Source organism: Ursus americanus, chromosome 7, assembly GCF_024610735.1.
Source record: "Ursus americanus isolate L20-20 chromosome 7, mUrsAme1.1.p, whole genome shotgun sequence".
NCBI lineage: Eukaryota > Metazoa > Chordata > Mammalia > Carnivora > Ursidae > Ursus > Ursus americanus.
The window spans coordinates 13497208-13515229 of NC_142133.1; the positions used below are offsets into that span (position 1 = coordinate 13497208).

The 18022-nt window shown below is 42.5% G+C and overlaps 1 protein-coding gene across 2 annotated transcripts in view; it reads right to left on the reverse strand.

The window, feature by feature from the left end:
* Positions 1 to 7450: 7450 nt before the first annotated feature.
* LRPPRC (leucine rich pentatricopeptide repeat containing) overlaps positions 7451 to 18022 on the reverse strand; it is a 106113-nt gene continuing 95541 nt past the window's right edge. The window contains exons 33-38 of one of the 2 annotated variants that reach the window (XM_045771856.2): positions 16790 to 16929; positions 16543 to 16658; positions 13988 to 14062; positions 11713 to 11797; positions 9357 to 9499; positions 7451 to 7607 (exon numbers count right to left, since the gene is read on the reverse strand). In XM_045771856.2, the coding sequence (XP_045627812.2) occupies positions 7551 to 7607; positions 9357 to 9499; positions 11713 to 11797; positions 13988 to 14062; positions 16543 to 16658; positions 16790 to 16929 (616 nt within the window). In that variant the 3' untranslated portion in view covers positions 7451 to 7550. The remainder of the gene's footprint in view (positions 7608 to 9356; positions 9500 to 11712; positions 11798 to 13987; positions 14063 to 16542; positions 16659 to 16789; positions 16930 to 18022) is intronic. The other variant, XM_087863360.1, reaches the window with a different exon arrangement.

Below are 18022 nucleotides of genomic sequence, written 5' to 3' on the forward strand. Positions count from 1 at the left end.
ATCGGAGGGCAAAAGGCACGTACCGAGCCACTGTACAGCTTGGAATTCCAGGAAGGCTCCAGAAGATGAAGATGGCTGTAGAGGCTGTGCCAGCTCAGCCAGGCCTCTTCGAGTTGCATCTCACTGGCCCTGGCTGGGTCCGAGGACCAGCCTTGAACCTTTCACAGCGGCCAGGGTATGGGCTAGATCAAGCCCAGGTTGCATGCCTCACTGCCTGAGCACTGAAGACCACCCGACCCAAAACTGGTACATGGCGGGGGGCAGATTGTTCCCAAAGGAAACACCAGAGTCTGGGGCCAAAAAAGGAGGAAGGTAAGTATCTGGAGGCAAATAGTAAACGTTCACCCCAGGTTCCCTAGGCCCTTCCTATTCCTGCTCTGGACAGGCAGCATGGGCCTTACCTGGGAGCTGGTTAGACAGGCAGAAACGCACACTCCACCCAGACCAACTGAATCCGAATCTGCATTTTTCAAAGATTTGTGTACCCGAGTTTGAGAAGCTGTTCTCTAGCACACACACCTCTGCAGTATACCAGGAAACTCCAGGCACTTATACTGCTACGTTATACCATGGCCCATCACGGCATTGTTACGTTGCCACCGTCCAATGGGCAGGCCCAATTCAAGATTCACTAATGTTCTGACAAGGTCGTTCATCGCAAAAGGACTGAGCAGATCTAGGTGTCAATTCTCTTTGGTTTCCTTCAGTTTAGGACAGTCCTCAACTTTCCTTGACTTTTGTGACCTTGACACTTGAAGATTTTGCAGAATAGCTCTCGATATGACTTCGGTATATTTTCATGATGAAATTCAGATCATGAATTTAGTGGGATGTCACATGGATTTCCTTTGGCAGAGATGTCGCAGAAGTGACACACCCTTCTTGCTGTGTCTTATTGGTGGTGAAGATTGCAGTTTGTCCCATACTGAAGATGTTTACTTGGATCACTTGATCGCAGGGGTGTCTGGCAGGCCTCTCCGCAGCCAAGTCCCTTCTTCGGTAATTCATAAGCATTTTGTAGGTAGGTGTTTTGAAATTATGTAAGTTACCTGTTACTCATTAAGCCTTCCATTTAGCCATTTTTCAATTTTTAGCAATATAAACTGTAGTTTCCTACATTATTCAATGGGTTATGATCCCTTAGTAACATTATTAATTTTTATGTTCAAATCATCCCTGATTTGGCCCTGGGAGCCCATTCAAGCAGGCTTCTGCATCCTTTTGATGTGTCCTCATCATTTTGTGAACTTTTTTTTTAATGTTTTTTTATTATATTATGTTAGTCACCATACAGTACATCCCCGTGTGAACACATTTGTTCACAAAAAAGTGTTTCAGGCTCATCTTGTACTTTTCTACCCCCAGCCCTTAGACCCAGTGCTTAGAAAAGCAGACATTTCTCTAAAAAATCTTGGTTCCTTTTAGTGGAAAACGGTATCTAGAAGCCAAGATCTGAGTGGTAAGTCTGCCCATTGCTACTGGGGTATCACTGCCCCCAGGCCCTCTAAGGAAGCAAAGTTGGGAATGCACGCATGTGTACACGGGTCTGCATACATGTGTGTGCACACGTGAGCACACACACATATACACACCTACCTGTACATTAATACATCCAGTTCCCAAATTCCAGTATACCATGGAGTTGATTCTCATTTTCTCCCTTTCTGTATTTGTAACTCCCTTTTCCAGTTGCGAGAAACCTGGATTCCACTGGCCTTCATACTTTCATTCACTCGGCTAATCCCCTGTATGTAACCGATCTCCCACCTACACCACATTTTTTCTGTTGTGTGGATACCCTCCTCACCCCGCTGGGGCTGTACTTCCCACATCAAGCTGTCCCCTAGTCTGCACAGATGCTGTCCTCATTCTATTCCAGCCCACCCCAGCTCCTCACCCCATACCTGCCCTGCGGTCACCTAGAGGCTTTAGGCCTAAAGGGAGGAGGAAGAGGACATGGGGCTTTTTCATGACCTCCCCGGTGATTCCAACGTGCAGTGAGGGCGGACAGCCACTGGGGCACATCATCTGAGTTATGGCCACTCAGTTTACAAGGGGCCTTAACTCCGTGCACTCTGGTGCCAGGCCTGTGGGGGAAAGGGGCCAAGTGCCAAGGCTGGAGAATGGGAGAAACTCCAGCAGCTGCCGCTTCTTTTTTTGCTGGAACATGCTGGTTCTCCACCTTGGGGCTATAACAAATACCACTGTGGACCCGCTCCCAGAGATCCTGATTTCACGGGTCTGTTTTTTGAAACGAATAAAACCAAACACACTGCTCCTCCTCAGGGCGGGCAGGTTGTCTACTGAGCCCCTCCCCACACCGCAAGGGGGAGAGGTCTGCTTGTAATTGTCAGAAGCGGGGTCGCAAACTCTTCCCGTTAAGGGTCGGATGGTATTTCAGGCTTTGAGGGCCACACTCCTCCACTCTGTTGCAGCCTGAAAGCCACCACAGACAATTCTCAAGTACGGCTGGCGCGGCTGTGTCCCACGGAAACAGTACTGACGAAAACCGGCAGCGCGCTGATTTGTCCCAAGGCCGTAGGCTTTGCAGACCCTTGACCAGAAGGCAGAGGTTTTGAAGTTTGCATTTTAACCCCTCCAATTTCAAATTATGCTATTGACAAGGAAATTTTAATTCAGCAGAAAGTACCTATATTGACTCAAATATTTTTTTCTTTTTTTTATTAAAGTAGGCTCCACACCTAGTGTGGAACCCAACACAGGGCTTGAACTCACAACCCTGAGATCAAGACCTGAGCTGAGACCAAGAGTCGGTTGCTTAACTGACCGAGCCACCCAGGCACCCGACTCAGTATTTCTGATGTGATTTTGTTTTTTCCTGCTCTTGTTGTATAGAAATGATTTAAGACCCAATCGTGTCGTGCCCTGGGTCAAGCTAGTCTCACCAGTCAGGTTCACAGGGATCTTGTACTTACTGTTTTCTTTCTCCCGCTCGACTTCTTTTTTTGGTTCTAGATTAAATAGCTAGTAGCAGGGATATTTAAATGGACACCAAATCGAAGTGCTAACCACAGACCTGGTAGATAGATGTAGGGGCTCTACTGAGTCTCACAGATCAGTCACTTGGCAGAGGCCCTTTCCCTCAGCCCAGCCCGCGGCCTGGAGCACCAATTAGGCTCCGAGGGAGAGAGCAAGGGACTGGGAAGCTGAGAGTGAGGAAGCATCTTGCTGGCTGACCTGTTCTTTGGAAAGTACAGCCGCTGCTCATGCCTGAAAGTAAACACCCCTATTTTCATAGTCTAAACTAGATCATTCAAATCTCAAGTCGTCTGTCATTTGTTTTTGATAGTAGAATGGCTTCTTCCTCTGAAGTGGCCAGGGAACAGAGGAAGATCCTGGTCCCCATCACACTGAGACAGCTATGGCAGGGGAGGCGGCAGGCAGGTAGAGCACAGCCCATTTTCTGCTGGCAGCTGGGGAACAGCAGCAATGTGGTGTTAGCAGCTAACAATTAAAACTGTAATATTTTAAGCAATGGGTTGAGATTTTTTTTTAACACACACCAACTCAGGGGCCGGATAACACTTCTCAGCTTTCCATGTCATAGTGCCCGTGTTTATTGTCTTTTTGTAAAGTTGGAGCTATTCCTTGTTTCCCCAAACTGCTAAAAAGCTCCACTGCCCCATGTTAAACATGAAGGTCTTTATTTTTGTTGATCCCACTCTTGCACTGAAGTGGCTTCCATCGCACATTTGAAAACCCTCCTCCTCCTGGCAGTAAACTTGTTTTATGTGGGAACATGGGTTTTAAAAGACTTCCTGGCCTCGACTCCCACTGTCCTAGCTCTGAGCTACAAAGTGGCGTCTTTGATCTCTTAGGAAGACAGGTGTGTGTGAGGACACGCATGCAAGGCACACATCTCAGAAAGAACAGGACTTGGAAAGCGGGACAGGTGCTGTGCTCATGGCTTCATCAGACGACGCTTACTGGGTGCCAAGCAGGGCCAGGTTCTGTTCTAACTGGTGTCGAGCTCTTGGTCTAGGGGAGGAAACGATGTAAGTAAATAATGAAGAGAATTTCTGCAAGTGCATGCCTGGGGCAGGGTTGGTGACGATACTGCTTTCAAGAGATCTCTGGAAGCACGGATCCCGCCAGCCAGCCAGCCATTGTCCAAACAAACATGCAGGGGCGCTAAGTATGAAGTCAGTTAAATGTTTTTGCTCTGCCTGAACCCCGATGATGTTTCTTTTCTTCTGATGTTTCTTTTCTTCGTGCAAAAAAGAAAAAGATAAGTGCTTATTTTGAATTTGCAAATGCAGCCATTTCCTTTATTTGTACTAAGGCTGCATAATGTGGGCTTTGTAAAGTCTGTGGGTCTGAAAGCAGGATACATTCCTAATGGAAACAGCAAAGTGATAAATTACCATGATTGTGTACCCCCTGCAGCTATTAGCTCGACTATACTTCAGGAATGTTGCTTTCACTTTATAGAAACTCTACAAATATTGGTCAGAAAGACAAATATTAAATGAAAATTGTGCTCAAACACATGAGAAAACGTATGCAGAGTACACACATTGCAGACCTGAGGAATAAATTGTACAGGGAAGAACAATTTGCAATATAAAGCTTGCTTAATAATTTACTGGAATTCACAAACTTGGCATTTATGCCAGACACTGGGTATTTGACTAAATGAAAGAAAATAACCTTACAATGTAAAACTGTCTGGACTGGGAACATTTGTTTTAATGTGAAAGCTTGCTTTCTTAAAAATAGAAATATCCTAACAGTTTAGAGGTTCTAATTTGACTTTTAACTGGATTTTTAACTGGATTTACAATTTAACTGCATTGTTTTTGGGAAGTTGGGAGTCCTAGCCATGTGATAGATCACCGTGGGCAAAATAACTCCTGTAAGCCTGGATGTTTCTCATCGTGAATGTGAGGGAAGAGGGGCACCCGGCGCACAGTAGCAGGTGCCCATGGTTAGCTTCACAGAACACACGGACCTGACGAGAGTACACGGTGGGGGGGGGGGGGCAGCGGCCAGGACTGCAAGGTCTGGGCTTACAGATGGGACACACACAATCGGGCCCTGGCGAGTTCACAAGCTGTGTGGTACCTCCTCCTTCAAGTGGCTGCGGGAGCCCTGGAGAGACAACTAATAGGCTAGGTGGGGAGAAGGGCCAAGAAGCCACAGAGAGGAACCCCCCATGCTGACCGCAGCAAGCTCGCCCAAGGAAGGAACAGGAGGGTAAGGCAAGGGGGGAAGTGTGCCCCAGACAGCTCTGTGCAGCTGTGGAATGCTCCTTCTGACACCTAACGCAGATAAAACCCCCTTTGTTTTCAGCGTCCATTTACCATATATCCACCTCTACTAATTAATTCTCACCAACTTTGTACCTCAGGGATCTCAAATTAAATATCTGCTTGTCCTTACAACAGAGAAGCCGTGATATCGTTGGTTCTCTGCACAGCAACTGTACACCATTTGGCAGAGAAATTCTGGCTGCAGCAGAGGCTGCCACACAATTGTTAATTTAAAATTTTAAGACTACAGTCCTTAAAATGATAAAAGTAATTATGCAAAAATTTCGTAAGATTAAAAATGAAGTTCACAGGTTTTTGGAGTATAATTTATTCAAAGCATTTCACATTAAAATTAGGTTCAAATACATGAACATACAATTACACGTAAAACATACTTTCCAAAAGTTTATCATGACATTTACTTTTTTAGAGTTAGCTGTTTGCTTATAATTTTAGTCTAAATCATATTATCGAGTGCCATAATTGTGTTTGCTCTCTATTTCTATTTGTTTCAATTTTGCTATTATTTAGAAAGCATTTCTTAGCCCACCTAGAATATACAATTACACTTTAAATATTTAAATTCAAAAAGGGGAAGCCAGTATTGCAGTTTAGAATGCTAGATGAGGGATTTGTACCTACTTCCTCTGCACTACACCTTGCCTTTTACCAGCGTCATACACAAGGCTGCCTTAGAGTCACTTCATGCAAATAAGACTGTACTCTCAGTCTCTGGCCCAGACAAAACTGGGAAGTCCAGGGTATGCCTCAAGGTTATGCCTCATCTGAGACACCTATTTCAATGAACATCAATAAAATGTAGCTCCACTAATTTGTTAGCATAACTGTGAAAAATAAGGCCTGCTTCAGTGGAATCACTAACAGGGTGAGGCTCATGGCCAATCAGACAACACAGGTACAGACACAACAGCTGTAGGTCCTGCCCCTGGGGAGCAAACAAAGGAGAGCTTCATTAAGTCCTCTCGGCTGGAACTTGGCATTGGCCAAGGCCTCTAAACCCTTAGGTCTAACTCCACAAAACAGAGATGAAGGAAAGCGCAGCCAACGTCGCGATGACGCTTACTTCTTGCTCCCCTCCATCAATCCCTCCCTTTCATGCCACCTGAAGGCTCTAGATGAAGGATGGTCGGCAGCACAACCAGCATAAGGCCAGCTTACTTCCTACAAGGCGAGGTCTCCCCTCATGTAAATAGTGGGAACCACTGATTTCAAATGGATAAGGAATACACCGAAATGAGGATAAACTTCAAATAAAACATTTTCAATGTTTTGGGTAATTACCTAATCCCCAAGTAGGTCACTGTTACATATTAAGATACTTCTGTAATGGTAAAGTGTTTCACAACCCAGCCTGAATTATTTTATAGTAACAACGGATAATACAGGTATTAATAGGCATGAAAACCAATCTGGAGATAACTTTGATAAAACTGAATACAAACCACAATTTCCTTCATCTACAAAATCACATATTCAAAGGATGAGTATGAAGTAACAAAAGCCTGTTGTAGGGGTGTACTTGTGCCGGCAAACCTGAAACCAAGGCAAGAGGAAATGCACTGCTCTCTTCTTCGTGATCAAAGTCCCGGCTAGGGCTCAATCTTAGAGATGTCCATGAACAGCCTCTTGGAAGCCTCCGTGTAGAAGGGAAAGAATGGCGGGGAGCATCCAGGCGTTGGCAAATAGCACCCCGACCAAGGGGAAGAGACAGTCTCTGAGTTTGTTTCTCACTGGAAAACGAGTGCTAGGTGTCACGACTTTACACCATGCCTGCCGGTGCCAGCAATTTACAGAACTGGAAATTATGCCGGCTTTCCCACAGGAAGAGAATTCCCGTCACAGAGTAGTAAAGCCTCAGAACGCTCACTGAGCATCATTCTGTCTAGCTCCAAAATCCGCAAATAACACTAACAAGCAAGTCTTAAAGAAAGGAATGACATTTTTATGAAAATAACGAACGAAACAGAACAGGGGACCTGAAGAGTTACTGGGGGAAGAACCCTGAAAACTTAAAGCTTCAAACATCAGAAGCCGTGAAAAAAAATTCTATAGATTTATGTTGTAGGCAAAACCCCAAAAAGTCTATTGACTAAGTGCACAGTTATTGTCAACAGTGTTGAACATATATACATTATGAATAAAAAAAATACACAATGTAACTTTTCATTTATTTATTCTGTCCTCTCAAATATATTTTAAAAATAACATTTTAGACATTGAATCACAAATACACACAAAATATAGTGCCTGCTGGCTTCACGAAGGGTTTCCCTTTGATTCCTTTAACTTCTTTGCATAAAATTTGAAGCTTTCCTGTTAGGAGACAAAGGGAGGGAAGTTATAGGTACAGTCACAAGCAAGAATTCATGGCACAAAATGCAAAAGTCATACAAAACAAAACAAAACCCTCAAAAGGCATAAAGTGCTGCAAAGTGATAGCAAAGACCACCGGGCCCGTGGCAACTGCTGTCCCCTCAGTCCTCAGCACTCCTTTCTGTTCATGAAATGACTAGCTGAAGGGCCGCAAGTCTAGAGTTAAAGCTGCACCAAGAGCCTCTGCTGTGTGTGCGCGTGTGCACGCAGGTATTTACACCCAGCTACGGAAGGTTCAATTAAACATGGTGTCCCGACTCGCAGCTTCATTACACAATGAAGGAATTTTGCATGGATGATTTCTCTTATTAAAGTACAACAAAATAAAATTTCCTGGGTAACTGAAAAACGGGCAGAGGACCTGAAGAGACATTTTCCCAGAGGAGACACCCAGAGGGCAAAGAGACACATGAAAAGATGCTCAGCACCACTCATCACCACAGAAACGCAAATCAAAACCACAACGAGGTGGTGCCTCGCACCTGTCAGAATGGCTAGGATACAAAAGACAAGAAATAACAAGTGCTGGCGAGGATGTGGAGAAATGGGAGCCCTCCTGCACTGTTGGTGGGAATGCAAAGTGGTACGGCCACTGTCTAAACAGTATGCAGGTTCCTCAAAAAACTAAAAAATGGAAATACCATATGATCCAGTTAAGTCCACTACCGGATATTCACCAAAAGAAAACAAAAACACCAGTTTCAAAAGACATCCACCCCCAGTGTTCACTGCAGTATTATTCACAGAAGCCAAGACCTGGAGACAACCTAAGCGTGCATCAGTGGATGAATGGACAAAGAAAACATGATACATACGTGATACATATATATGTATGTGTGTATGTTACACACACGGAATATTACTCAGCCATAAAAAAGAACAAAATCTTGCCATGTGTGACAACATGGACAGACCTTGGGAGCTTTAAGCTAAATAGAATACATCACAAAGAAAAGACTAACACCATATAACCTCACTTATGTAGAACCTAAAAAACAAAACAAAAATCAAAAACCAAACAAGAAGCCCCAAGCTCATGGGTGTGGAGAACAGACTGGTGGTTGCCTCAGGTGGGCAAAAGGGAAGAAGGGAGTCAAAAGGCACAAACTTCCAGTGATAAAATGATTAAGTCATAGGGATGTAATGTCCAGCACGGTGACTCTAGTCAATAATACTGTATTGCATATGGGAAAGTAGCTGGGAGAGTGGATCTTGAACGTTCTCATCACAAGAAAAAAATTTGTAACTATGTGCAGTGATGGATGTTAATGGATTTACCGTGGTGATCCTTTTGCCATATAAACAAATATAAAAACCAACTTGCTTAAAATGAACAAGTAATTCACAGGGAGACAGTGAGCTTGGCTATTGACATACAGGCCATTAAATCCTACTTCGAGTTGAAATGATGAGAGAACTGCCCCAAGGACATTTGATAAATCCATACCTATAGCTAAAGGTCTGAGACTGACCTTGTATTTCAAACCTCAGCCCCATGGGGCTACGTTCTCCCACAGCCAAACCTGCGGCATGACTGCTCAGTTCCCAAAGCCCTCCTCTGAGGCTTCTTCACAGAGATCTAATCCTTATGTAATTAAGTATTCAACTTACTTTTTTTCCACATTAATATGAAGCATACATAAATCTGCAGCAGTATTCCCCCCCTCCCCTTAATTAAGAAACACTCACAGGGGGTTCGGTGAAGGGGACAGGCTCTCCAGCCTTCTTCAGCAAAACTGCATAACGCTTTAGAAACAGATCATTCAGTTTTACGTTCCTTGCAGTCAGATGTTCATACAGTGCTTTGGCAGATACAGCGTCCTTGTCTAAGACTGGAAGGAAAATATGAAACACAGATAAAGACAACCTACCTTCCTCTTTTCCCAACAACACTTAGCCATTCAGGGACTCCTGAATCCCTTCATCCCAAGATAAACGAATACCTAACTACGTTCAGCAAAAAGCCAGATCCAGAGCCTACCAGCTCCCTCACTCCTCCGCACACTTCTCAGTCAGCATTATTCAGGATGAACGAGAAGGAAGATGACAAATAAGGCTACTAAAAGACCCATGATAGTTAAAATGACCACAAACCAAAGTCCTCAATCACGGAGCAAACACATACCATTCAACCCTCTTCTGCTTAAAACCACACTTGAAATCAAGCGAATTCAAGGACTATTGTGGTGGGGATCATGTAAATTATGTGGAAATCTAGACCTACATCAAGATAGAGATCATCAGCTAAACACCACCACCAAGACTGGCAATACGTTCTACGATAAAATAAGCAAATATGAGGAATATATTTGGCTACAGTAACAAAAAATATTCTAAATACATTATCTGCATAAAGAAACTGTACACATCTACCTAACATTAACAAGTTACACTAGTATTTATTTCACTTAAATGGCTGATGAAGTAGCCTAGGGGCTAAGCTCAGCTGGCTCTCCAGCTGTGGCTGCCGTGTAGAAATTTCACTTGCAGGTTTACGCTTGAGATTACAAGGGCTCTACTAGCAATTACTGCTGGTAGTTTGACTCTTCACTTTTGCGTTAGACTGTCAACAACTAAGCACCTAACAATCCCCTACCCTACAACAGTGCTGCAGAACCGATCCCAACTCCAGCACACCAGGGTGAGCCCCCAGGATGGATGGAAGAAGTCAATCCAAAGATCCAAGAATCTCCCAAAAGGGAGCGAGCATGGATGACTCACCAGTTCTCACTGGGCTTGAACAGATCTTTGCAGTCTGGGGGAAGTCAATTTCCTGCCTACAGGAAAACTGGTCCCTGTAGGGCAAAACTTTTCTCTGCCACTGTCAAGGGCTCAGCTCAAGCTCTACCATTTTCCAGGGAGCTACTCCGAAAACTCTTCCATCTTGCCTTTCACCACACCTTCATGGTCTCCACGCTCCTCCCCGTCCCAATTCCCAAGTGGGATTACACAATTTAGTAGCAGTTTTATACCGTCTTGGCACTAGTTCGTGGTATGTACTCGTTATTTAACATCTCCCAACCCCCTAATGGAATTTCAAGAGGTTTTATGATTATTGCCTCTATTTTGAAATATCTCACGGTCCCCTCATACGGGTGGAAAACAGAGAACCAAGTTACTAATTCTGATTGCAGTTTGTTGTCCCGACAACAATAAAATCAACAAAGCAATTCTTTATTTACCCCTTGCCTCGGGTGAGCAAATCAGTGGGTGGCAGATGGACCGGTGATCTTAACTAGGAAACGAAATGCTTACATTTATCTTGATTACTGAGAACACTTTATAGCTTGGTTCCCTTTCATGTGTGATGAGCTGGCAATCGGGGAACAAACTGCTTAAAAGACTGGAATTTCCACTGTGATTTAAAGTAAAATCTTGGGGCCCGCTTTTTAATTAAGGGGTTTATTTCAAAAGTGTAAGCAGGTGGTGAGGGTACTGAAGGAGCAAGAAGGCAAGTCACGTGACAGTCTCAACTATGTACCTATTTCATGTTATGTTTCAGGTGGCCTTGGGGAGACTGGATTGCTTCCCGGTATATATACGTCCAAGGGGACCCTCCAAGTCTTTCTGGGAGCCTGGGGTCCTCTTCAAAGGATCTGGGCCCCGCTGAAGATGCTCAGTGATACTTTTTTATGCTAAAGTTCGATGAATAATTACATATTTTCTTAAATATAGTTTTAAAACATTTTCTAGGGGCGCCTGGGTGGCACAGCGGTTGAGCGTCTGCCTTCGGCTCAGGGTGTGATCCCGGCGTTATGGGATCGAGCCCCACATCAGGCTCCTCTGCTATGAGCCTGCTTCTTCCTCTCCCACTCCCCCTGCTTGTGTTCCCTCTCTCGCTGGCTGTCTCTATCTCTGTCAAATAAATAAATAAAATCTTTAAAAAAATAAAATAAAATAAAACATTTTCTAAAGCTAAATCAATTATTTATATCATAGTTGCCTGATATTTAGAATTACCGCCTTTGACAAAACTGAAAACCGAGTTGACTATGCTACAAATATCTAAATCACTTAAATAACAAAGTCAGATTAAACTTATTACCATAGCTTTTCATGACTGAAGTGTATGCTTCTTCCTTTTCAATTAATTCAGGAATCAATTCTAACAAAGATCTCAGAGTTGATGCCTAGGAAATTAAATATAGGCAAAGTTACCACAACTCGAAAGAAGAGTGAAATAAAACACTGATTTATGGACATTGTATCAGGAAATCTTCACAACAATTACAACACAATTGTCTACTGAATTTTAATTAACTTTTTCCCCTTCTGTAGATCTTAGTATTTATTGTTCATTTAATAATTTACAGCCAAAACAAACATTTTTCAAAAGTTAATGAAATTCCATTCGCACTTCTATGAATGTTTTTCTAAAATATCATAAAGAAAAATAAATAAATAAATAAAATATCATCAAGATTGCTTCTGTTGTCAACCTTACCAAGAAGTTACAAGATCCCAAAGAGTAGAAAGAGGTATTAACTGTATCTCCAGGTGCCAAGATTTTTAAATAAAATGTGAAGAATTCATTCGATCAAACATTATGAAGTTTTCCCTGCTTTGTATATAAACAGAGGATTTCCAGATCTCACTGGAATGTTTACTTGATTACTTTCAGAGGTTATCTGGACACACCTATGGGTTTAGTTCTTGTAGTGAGTACAGACCTGCCACATCCTAGTGATATCTAAACACATTCTGATATTACTGGATAAATCGATGGTGGATTTTATATGATTTTATATGCCATGTTCCCATCTCACAAAAGAAACTGCATCTGGCTTACTTATTCTGCTGTCAAATACTTGCTAGACACTGTAACTGGAATTTTTAAAAATCCTAATTCACTTTTTACACGCTTCTTCAGTCAATCTATATAACTGGACCTGCATCCTCCCAGGACTTTCTACAATTAAAAGTCCCCCGGGGCAGTGTTTTCAGCAGCTGTGTTACTGTACACTTCTATCCACCTTTTGAGCAAGGCAGTAGGTATTTGGCATATGGGCAGAGACCCATATGTAGAGTGACAGGTGCTTTTTAGATTTCTTGTACTTTTTAATCACAACTTTAAAAACAGTCTCTTTGAAAGGAAAAAGAAAACGGCAGCTAAGTATTTCTGAAAAGCTGTTTGTTGTAAATAAATGTAAGTCAATTAGGTAAAAAAAGTGCGATTAGGTAAATTAAAAAAAATAAAAAAATAAAAAAATAAAAACGCGGGGTGCCTGGGTGGCACAGCGGTTAAGCGTCTGTCTCCGGCTCAGGGCGTGATCCCTGCGTTTCGGGATCGAGTCCCATATCGGGCTCCTCCGCTGTGAGCCTGCTTCTTCCTCTCCCACTCCCCCTGCTTGTGTTCCCTCTCTCACTGGCTGTCTCTATCTCTGTCGAATAAATCAATAAAATCTTTAAAAAAAAAACAAAAATGCAAAAACAGGGTGGCAGTGTGGGGGAAATTAAGGAGAACTAGACCTCCCAGACTGGAAACCAAATATTTCACATAAAACAAACATTACAACTGACACTCAGTTTGAAACGTTGTATGTGCCCAAATAAACCAAGAATGGGGCGCGTGGTACCCAATAGGTAAAATCAGATCTATAAAAATTTTTTAGAAATATGTTTTATTCTTTTTTTTTTTAACATCAAAACTAGGACTTGCTTCTGGTTTTATACACACACACACACACACACACACACACGCAGCTTTTAGTGTAAATAAGGTAACTATACAAATAGAGAACACAAATTTGCGGCACATGCAAGTTTTAAAGCCAAGTGGCTCATCTACCTGGTGGCTTGGACCTGAGAAACGGCCAGAAGTAGCCACCAGCACAGAGACACTCTGCAGTGGGACATGTGCCTCTGCACTGCTTCCCCACCGTTAAATGGACCAAATGACCTACGCAACAGGATTTTTATCTTCCATTTTTAAGGGACTTTCTTTTTTTTTTTTAAAGTATGCTCTACACCCAGTATGGGGCTTGAACTTACAACCCTGAGATCGAGAGTCGCATGCTCCACCCACTGAGCCAGCCAGGTGCCCCTGTAAGGGCCCTTTCTTAGGGCTCTTCTCATACAACTACATGAACGGGGAATTCAGTGTATGAACTTCTTTTGCATTCCCTGTACAACAAAACAAAGGAGCCAGAAGTAACTCTGTATCAACATCTAAAAAAGTAAACAAGTAGAGACAAACAAAATCATCAGTCTCTATAGTGTTTTTAGGTAAGGTACTGAACCAAAGCTCTTACGTGAAACTCAGTACCCTGAACAAGATGGCTTCTAGCATCCCTGATGTGTCAGCAAGTCAAGCACAGTACCTTTCCTGGTGTCTGAGCGCTCCTCAGACAGAACACCAAGAAGATTGAAGTTTGTTCTGCAATCGCACCACATCTCTAAAAATCGGAAACACCATTCAGTAAATGAAGGTTTTTGATAAACAAGTAGACCAAGGTGAATATTTCCAATTAACAAAGTTCACAATAATACAGTAATGTATCATTACCAATGGGAAGGCCTAATAGTCAACCAATTTTTGTACGGTAAGAAAACAGAAAACAAATGTGAGCTAAGCCGAGCTTTCGCGAGTATGTCGCCCTTGGCGCTGTGAGTATAAAGTTTGTTTAAAAAGAAAAGGGAAAAATTAAACTAATGCTTCAACAATCACAGAATAAGGTTTAGGACTGCAAAGAAAGAGGAAAAAAAGAAGCACTATTCCTCTCCAATTATTCTGCCAAGCATTCACAAGTGAGCTAGGGATCATAAGGTTAATTATACATTTAATAAGGTGTCAGGGAGATAACTGCTCGTTTCTTTATAAAAATTAAAATGTACAAAGCAAGTTCTCTTTAAAGTATAATTACCTACACTTATGCATACAAAAGGACTGATTTCAATCTCTCTATTTTATAAAAGGCTTTCATTGCAACAGACAGCCAGCGCTTGAGAAAGAGACAAAAGTTAAACTCAAAAAAAAAAGTTTATATGACAGACCAGATAAATCAAGTGTCTATCCAATCTTAGATGCTATAGTGAAATCAAATATGGCAAGACAATATTTTAGTTTACACTCATCACAGATGTCATTCTTTTAAGTTTCTAAAAGCACATTGCTCTTTCAAAGCTTTAAAACATTGTCAATACTAAAACGAATAGTATAAAAAGAACTTTTGGGGACACACAGAACATTTACATTATAAACTGATGTTTTCGACATCTGTGAATAAAGTATTCTTTGCTGCAGCAAGAATAATCTTTTACTGTTTGACAAGCAGGTAAAGGATGGGTAAAGGGTTTATCATCTGAAGCCTCCGTCTACGGAAGGGATGACAACGAAAGACTGTGGTTGCTGCATCAACACACAGCTGTCATCAGGCGCCTGAGACAGGCCGAAGTGTGAGTGCAGCCCGGAGGGCACAGGCAGCAGCCCCGCCGCCTCCCAGCCGAGGCTGCTGTCAGCGCGCAGTCTAGGAAGCGCCTGGACGGTGACGGCTCAGGACAAGCTGGCAGATGAAACAGCAAGTGCCACTTTCTAAAGAACGATCAAAATAGTGTGTTACAATGGAACGAGGACTATCACATGCGTAATTAGAGAGGCACATCCCCCTAGTAGGTACACTTAGATATGTACACACCAAGATAAAGCCTTAGAGTTTATTCCTTTCAAATGGAACTTTTAACATTTAAAGGCAGCAAGAGGAAACAACAAAAAGATTCCTGGAGTCCCTATCAATGATAAACCGCCTTTTCTGTTAAAAAAAAAAGGGGGGGGGGGAGGGAAAGGAGGGGAAAAAAAAAAAAAGGAATCAAACCGAACCAAACCAAACCAAAACATTCCCAATTAGCTGGAGTCTCTCTCTGTCCGGGAACAAAAAGTGAAAAAGCCTTACAGGCGAGTGCCAATTTCCGCCTTTTACAAAACTGTTCACACAGAGAAATTTCCCAAGAACTCCTTTTAAATAGGGCTTGGATTCTGTCAAACTAGATGAACTTTCAGGATCAAAGCTAGAGCTCCAGCACAGGGGTGCAGTTTCCCCTTCCCTATCTACCACTTACCATGTTTCACAGCTATAAAAATGGAACTGAATATAATACTATTTACTATCAGAAATTGGTCCCAGGCCTCAATTTGACACAGGGAGTCTACACAAACACAGCCGTTGGCGGGATCACGGTGACTGTTTGACTGCCACCTGCTGGGAAGGGCTCCCCAGCGGGGCCTGTTTGTGTACATTGCCAGTGGCAGCTCCGATCACCCACCGTTCTGTCGGCACTTGGCACAGCTTTATATTTAGTGCTGTTAAAATGGCATGAATGCAGTTGTCTCCCTCCCTGAAGATTGCTAATTTAACTGAAAGTGCGGGCCACAGAGACCTGCATTTGTCATTTAATGTGTCTGTGACACACAAGTGAATAGAAAGCAAATTCAACTCTTAATAAACCTTGAATAAGGCACTGAGAATGTTTGAGTATTCAAGTGAGAAGCTGTACTTGAAAAGCAAACATTTCCTACTTTTTGTTTGCAAACTGTGTTGCCATGGTGATGCACAGTCTTTAGAGCATTAGAGAAATTAAAGTAGGAAATCAAAGGAATGGTTTTGCGTTACCTATCTGCACAAAAACATTTGTCTTTAAATCAGCAAAACACGCCTTCCCTCACTCCCCTTCAAACCTAAGGGCATTTCTAGCCTGGACTGGCATCTTTAAAACCAGCAACCTCCAACTTACAATCCAGCCCTTGTCATGAGACCTTGACTCACACCGAATGTAAAGGTGCTAGCAGCACCATGCTCCATTTCCGGTATCCTACCCCACACCTAGGTCTGGTAATTTCTCCATTTACTTCTCACAAGCCCCAAGCCCCACTGCTCATTACCTGTAGGAGAGCTCTGGCATCATCCACCCTGCCTGAATCCAGAAGCTGAAGGAAAAGATCGGTGACAGGTTTGTAAACTGCAAACTGATTGGCCAGTCTCTCCGCCATGATGCTTACTGAAAAAGTAACAGGTAAGAGAAACCTTTTGTTTAAATAGTGGTGTAACTCAACCACAAAAGACATCTGGTCCAGCCTCGCCAGAGAGAAAATGTGCTTCCGTGTTCTTTAGCAAGAACAGCTCACGTACTCTTTTCAACTGCTGGTTCCAACTGCTCCTCTATTACTTTCCTGAATAAGTATGCCAAGCCAAAGTACTGGGGTTCCATGATTTGGTTCTCCGAAGTAAGCATATTTTCAATGTTTTCTATTGCAACATCTATGTTATTGCTGTAAGACAAAGTAAAATAAATTGTAAAACAAAACAAAACCTCTTTGCTTTTGTATTAATATTGCAGGCAGTTTTTGTATGAGAACTTAGAGATTCACATATACAAATACTTCAGGGAAAAAAGGAAATATAAATACCACTAACCGGATAAAAACCACTACGCAAATGGAACGCAATCACATGTAGGTGGCAAAAGCGATCACTAGGCAGCTCGTGCTACAATAACTGAAGTAGTCGCTTACTGTAAAACACCGCTCGAGAGACAGGACTGAACACTTACATACAGAAGAATCAATGATGATAACTTAAGAAAACAGTTCGGCTTAAATATCTAATTTGATTTTGCAGCTCTTTGGGTATGACACGAGAACTTATTTAAGCGCTGTAACTCTGGCTTTACGATGCACAACCACTACTCCCCACCGCACGAGGTGAAGAGCGTGCGTAGTACCGCAGGATTCTCAGACGCTAACGGCGTCTTCAAAGGTCTACTTTTTTTTTTTTTTAAGATTTTATTTATTTATTTGACAGAGAGAGAGAGAGACAGCACAAGTAGGCAGAGCAGCGGCAGAGGGAGGGAGGGAAGCAGGTTCCTGGCCGAGCGGGGAGCCCGACGTGAGGCTCCATCCCAGGACCCCGGGATCAAGACCCGAGCCGAAGGCAGATGCTCAACCGACTGAGCCGCCCAGGCGCCCAAAGGTCTACTTTCATGTCTTTCAACCACATCACATCAATTTGTTTTTGTCGGACATCATACAACATTTGAAAAATAATCAATTTATACTAAAATTCTCAGAAAAAAGTATCTTTACACTTTGCATTTTTAAAAAAAAATCAATGACCTAGCCTTACATAACAAGTTATGATAAAAATGATCTGTGTGATTATCTTTTTGGTCAAGGTACTCCTTAGCTATGATATGGCACTCTGAATCCAAATAATCAATTTTATGTTGGAATTCTTACCTAACACTAAGAATTCTCTAATAAAAATGAATGCCCTGTTACAACACGTTTCTCTTATGGGTTTTAGTGAGATAATTATTTAACAGGGAATAAAAACACATTCTCCACATCACGTACAACTGTTTAA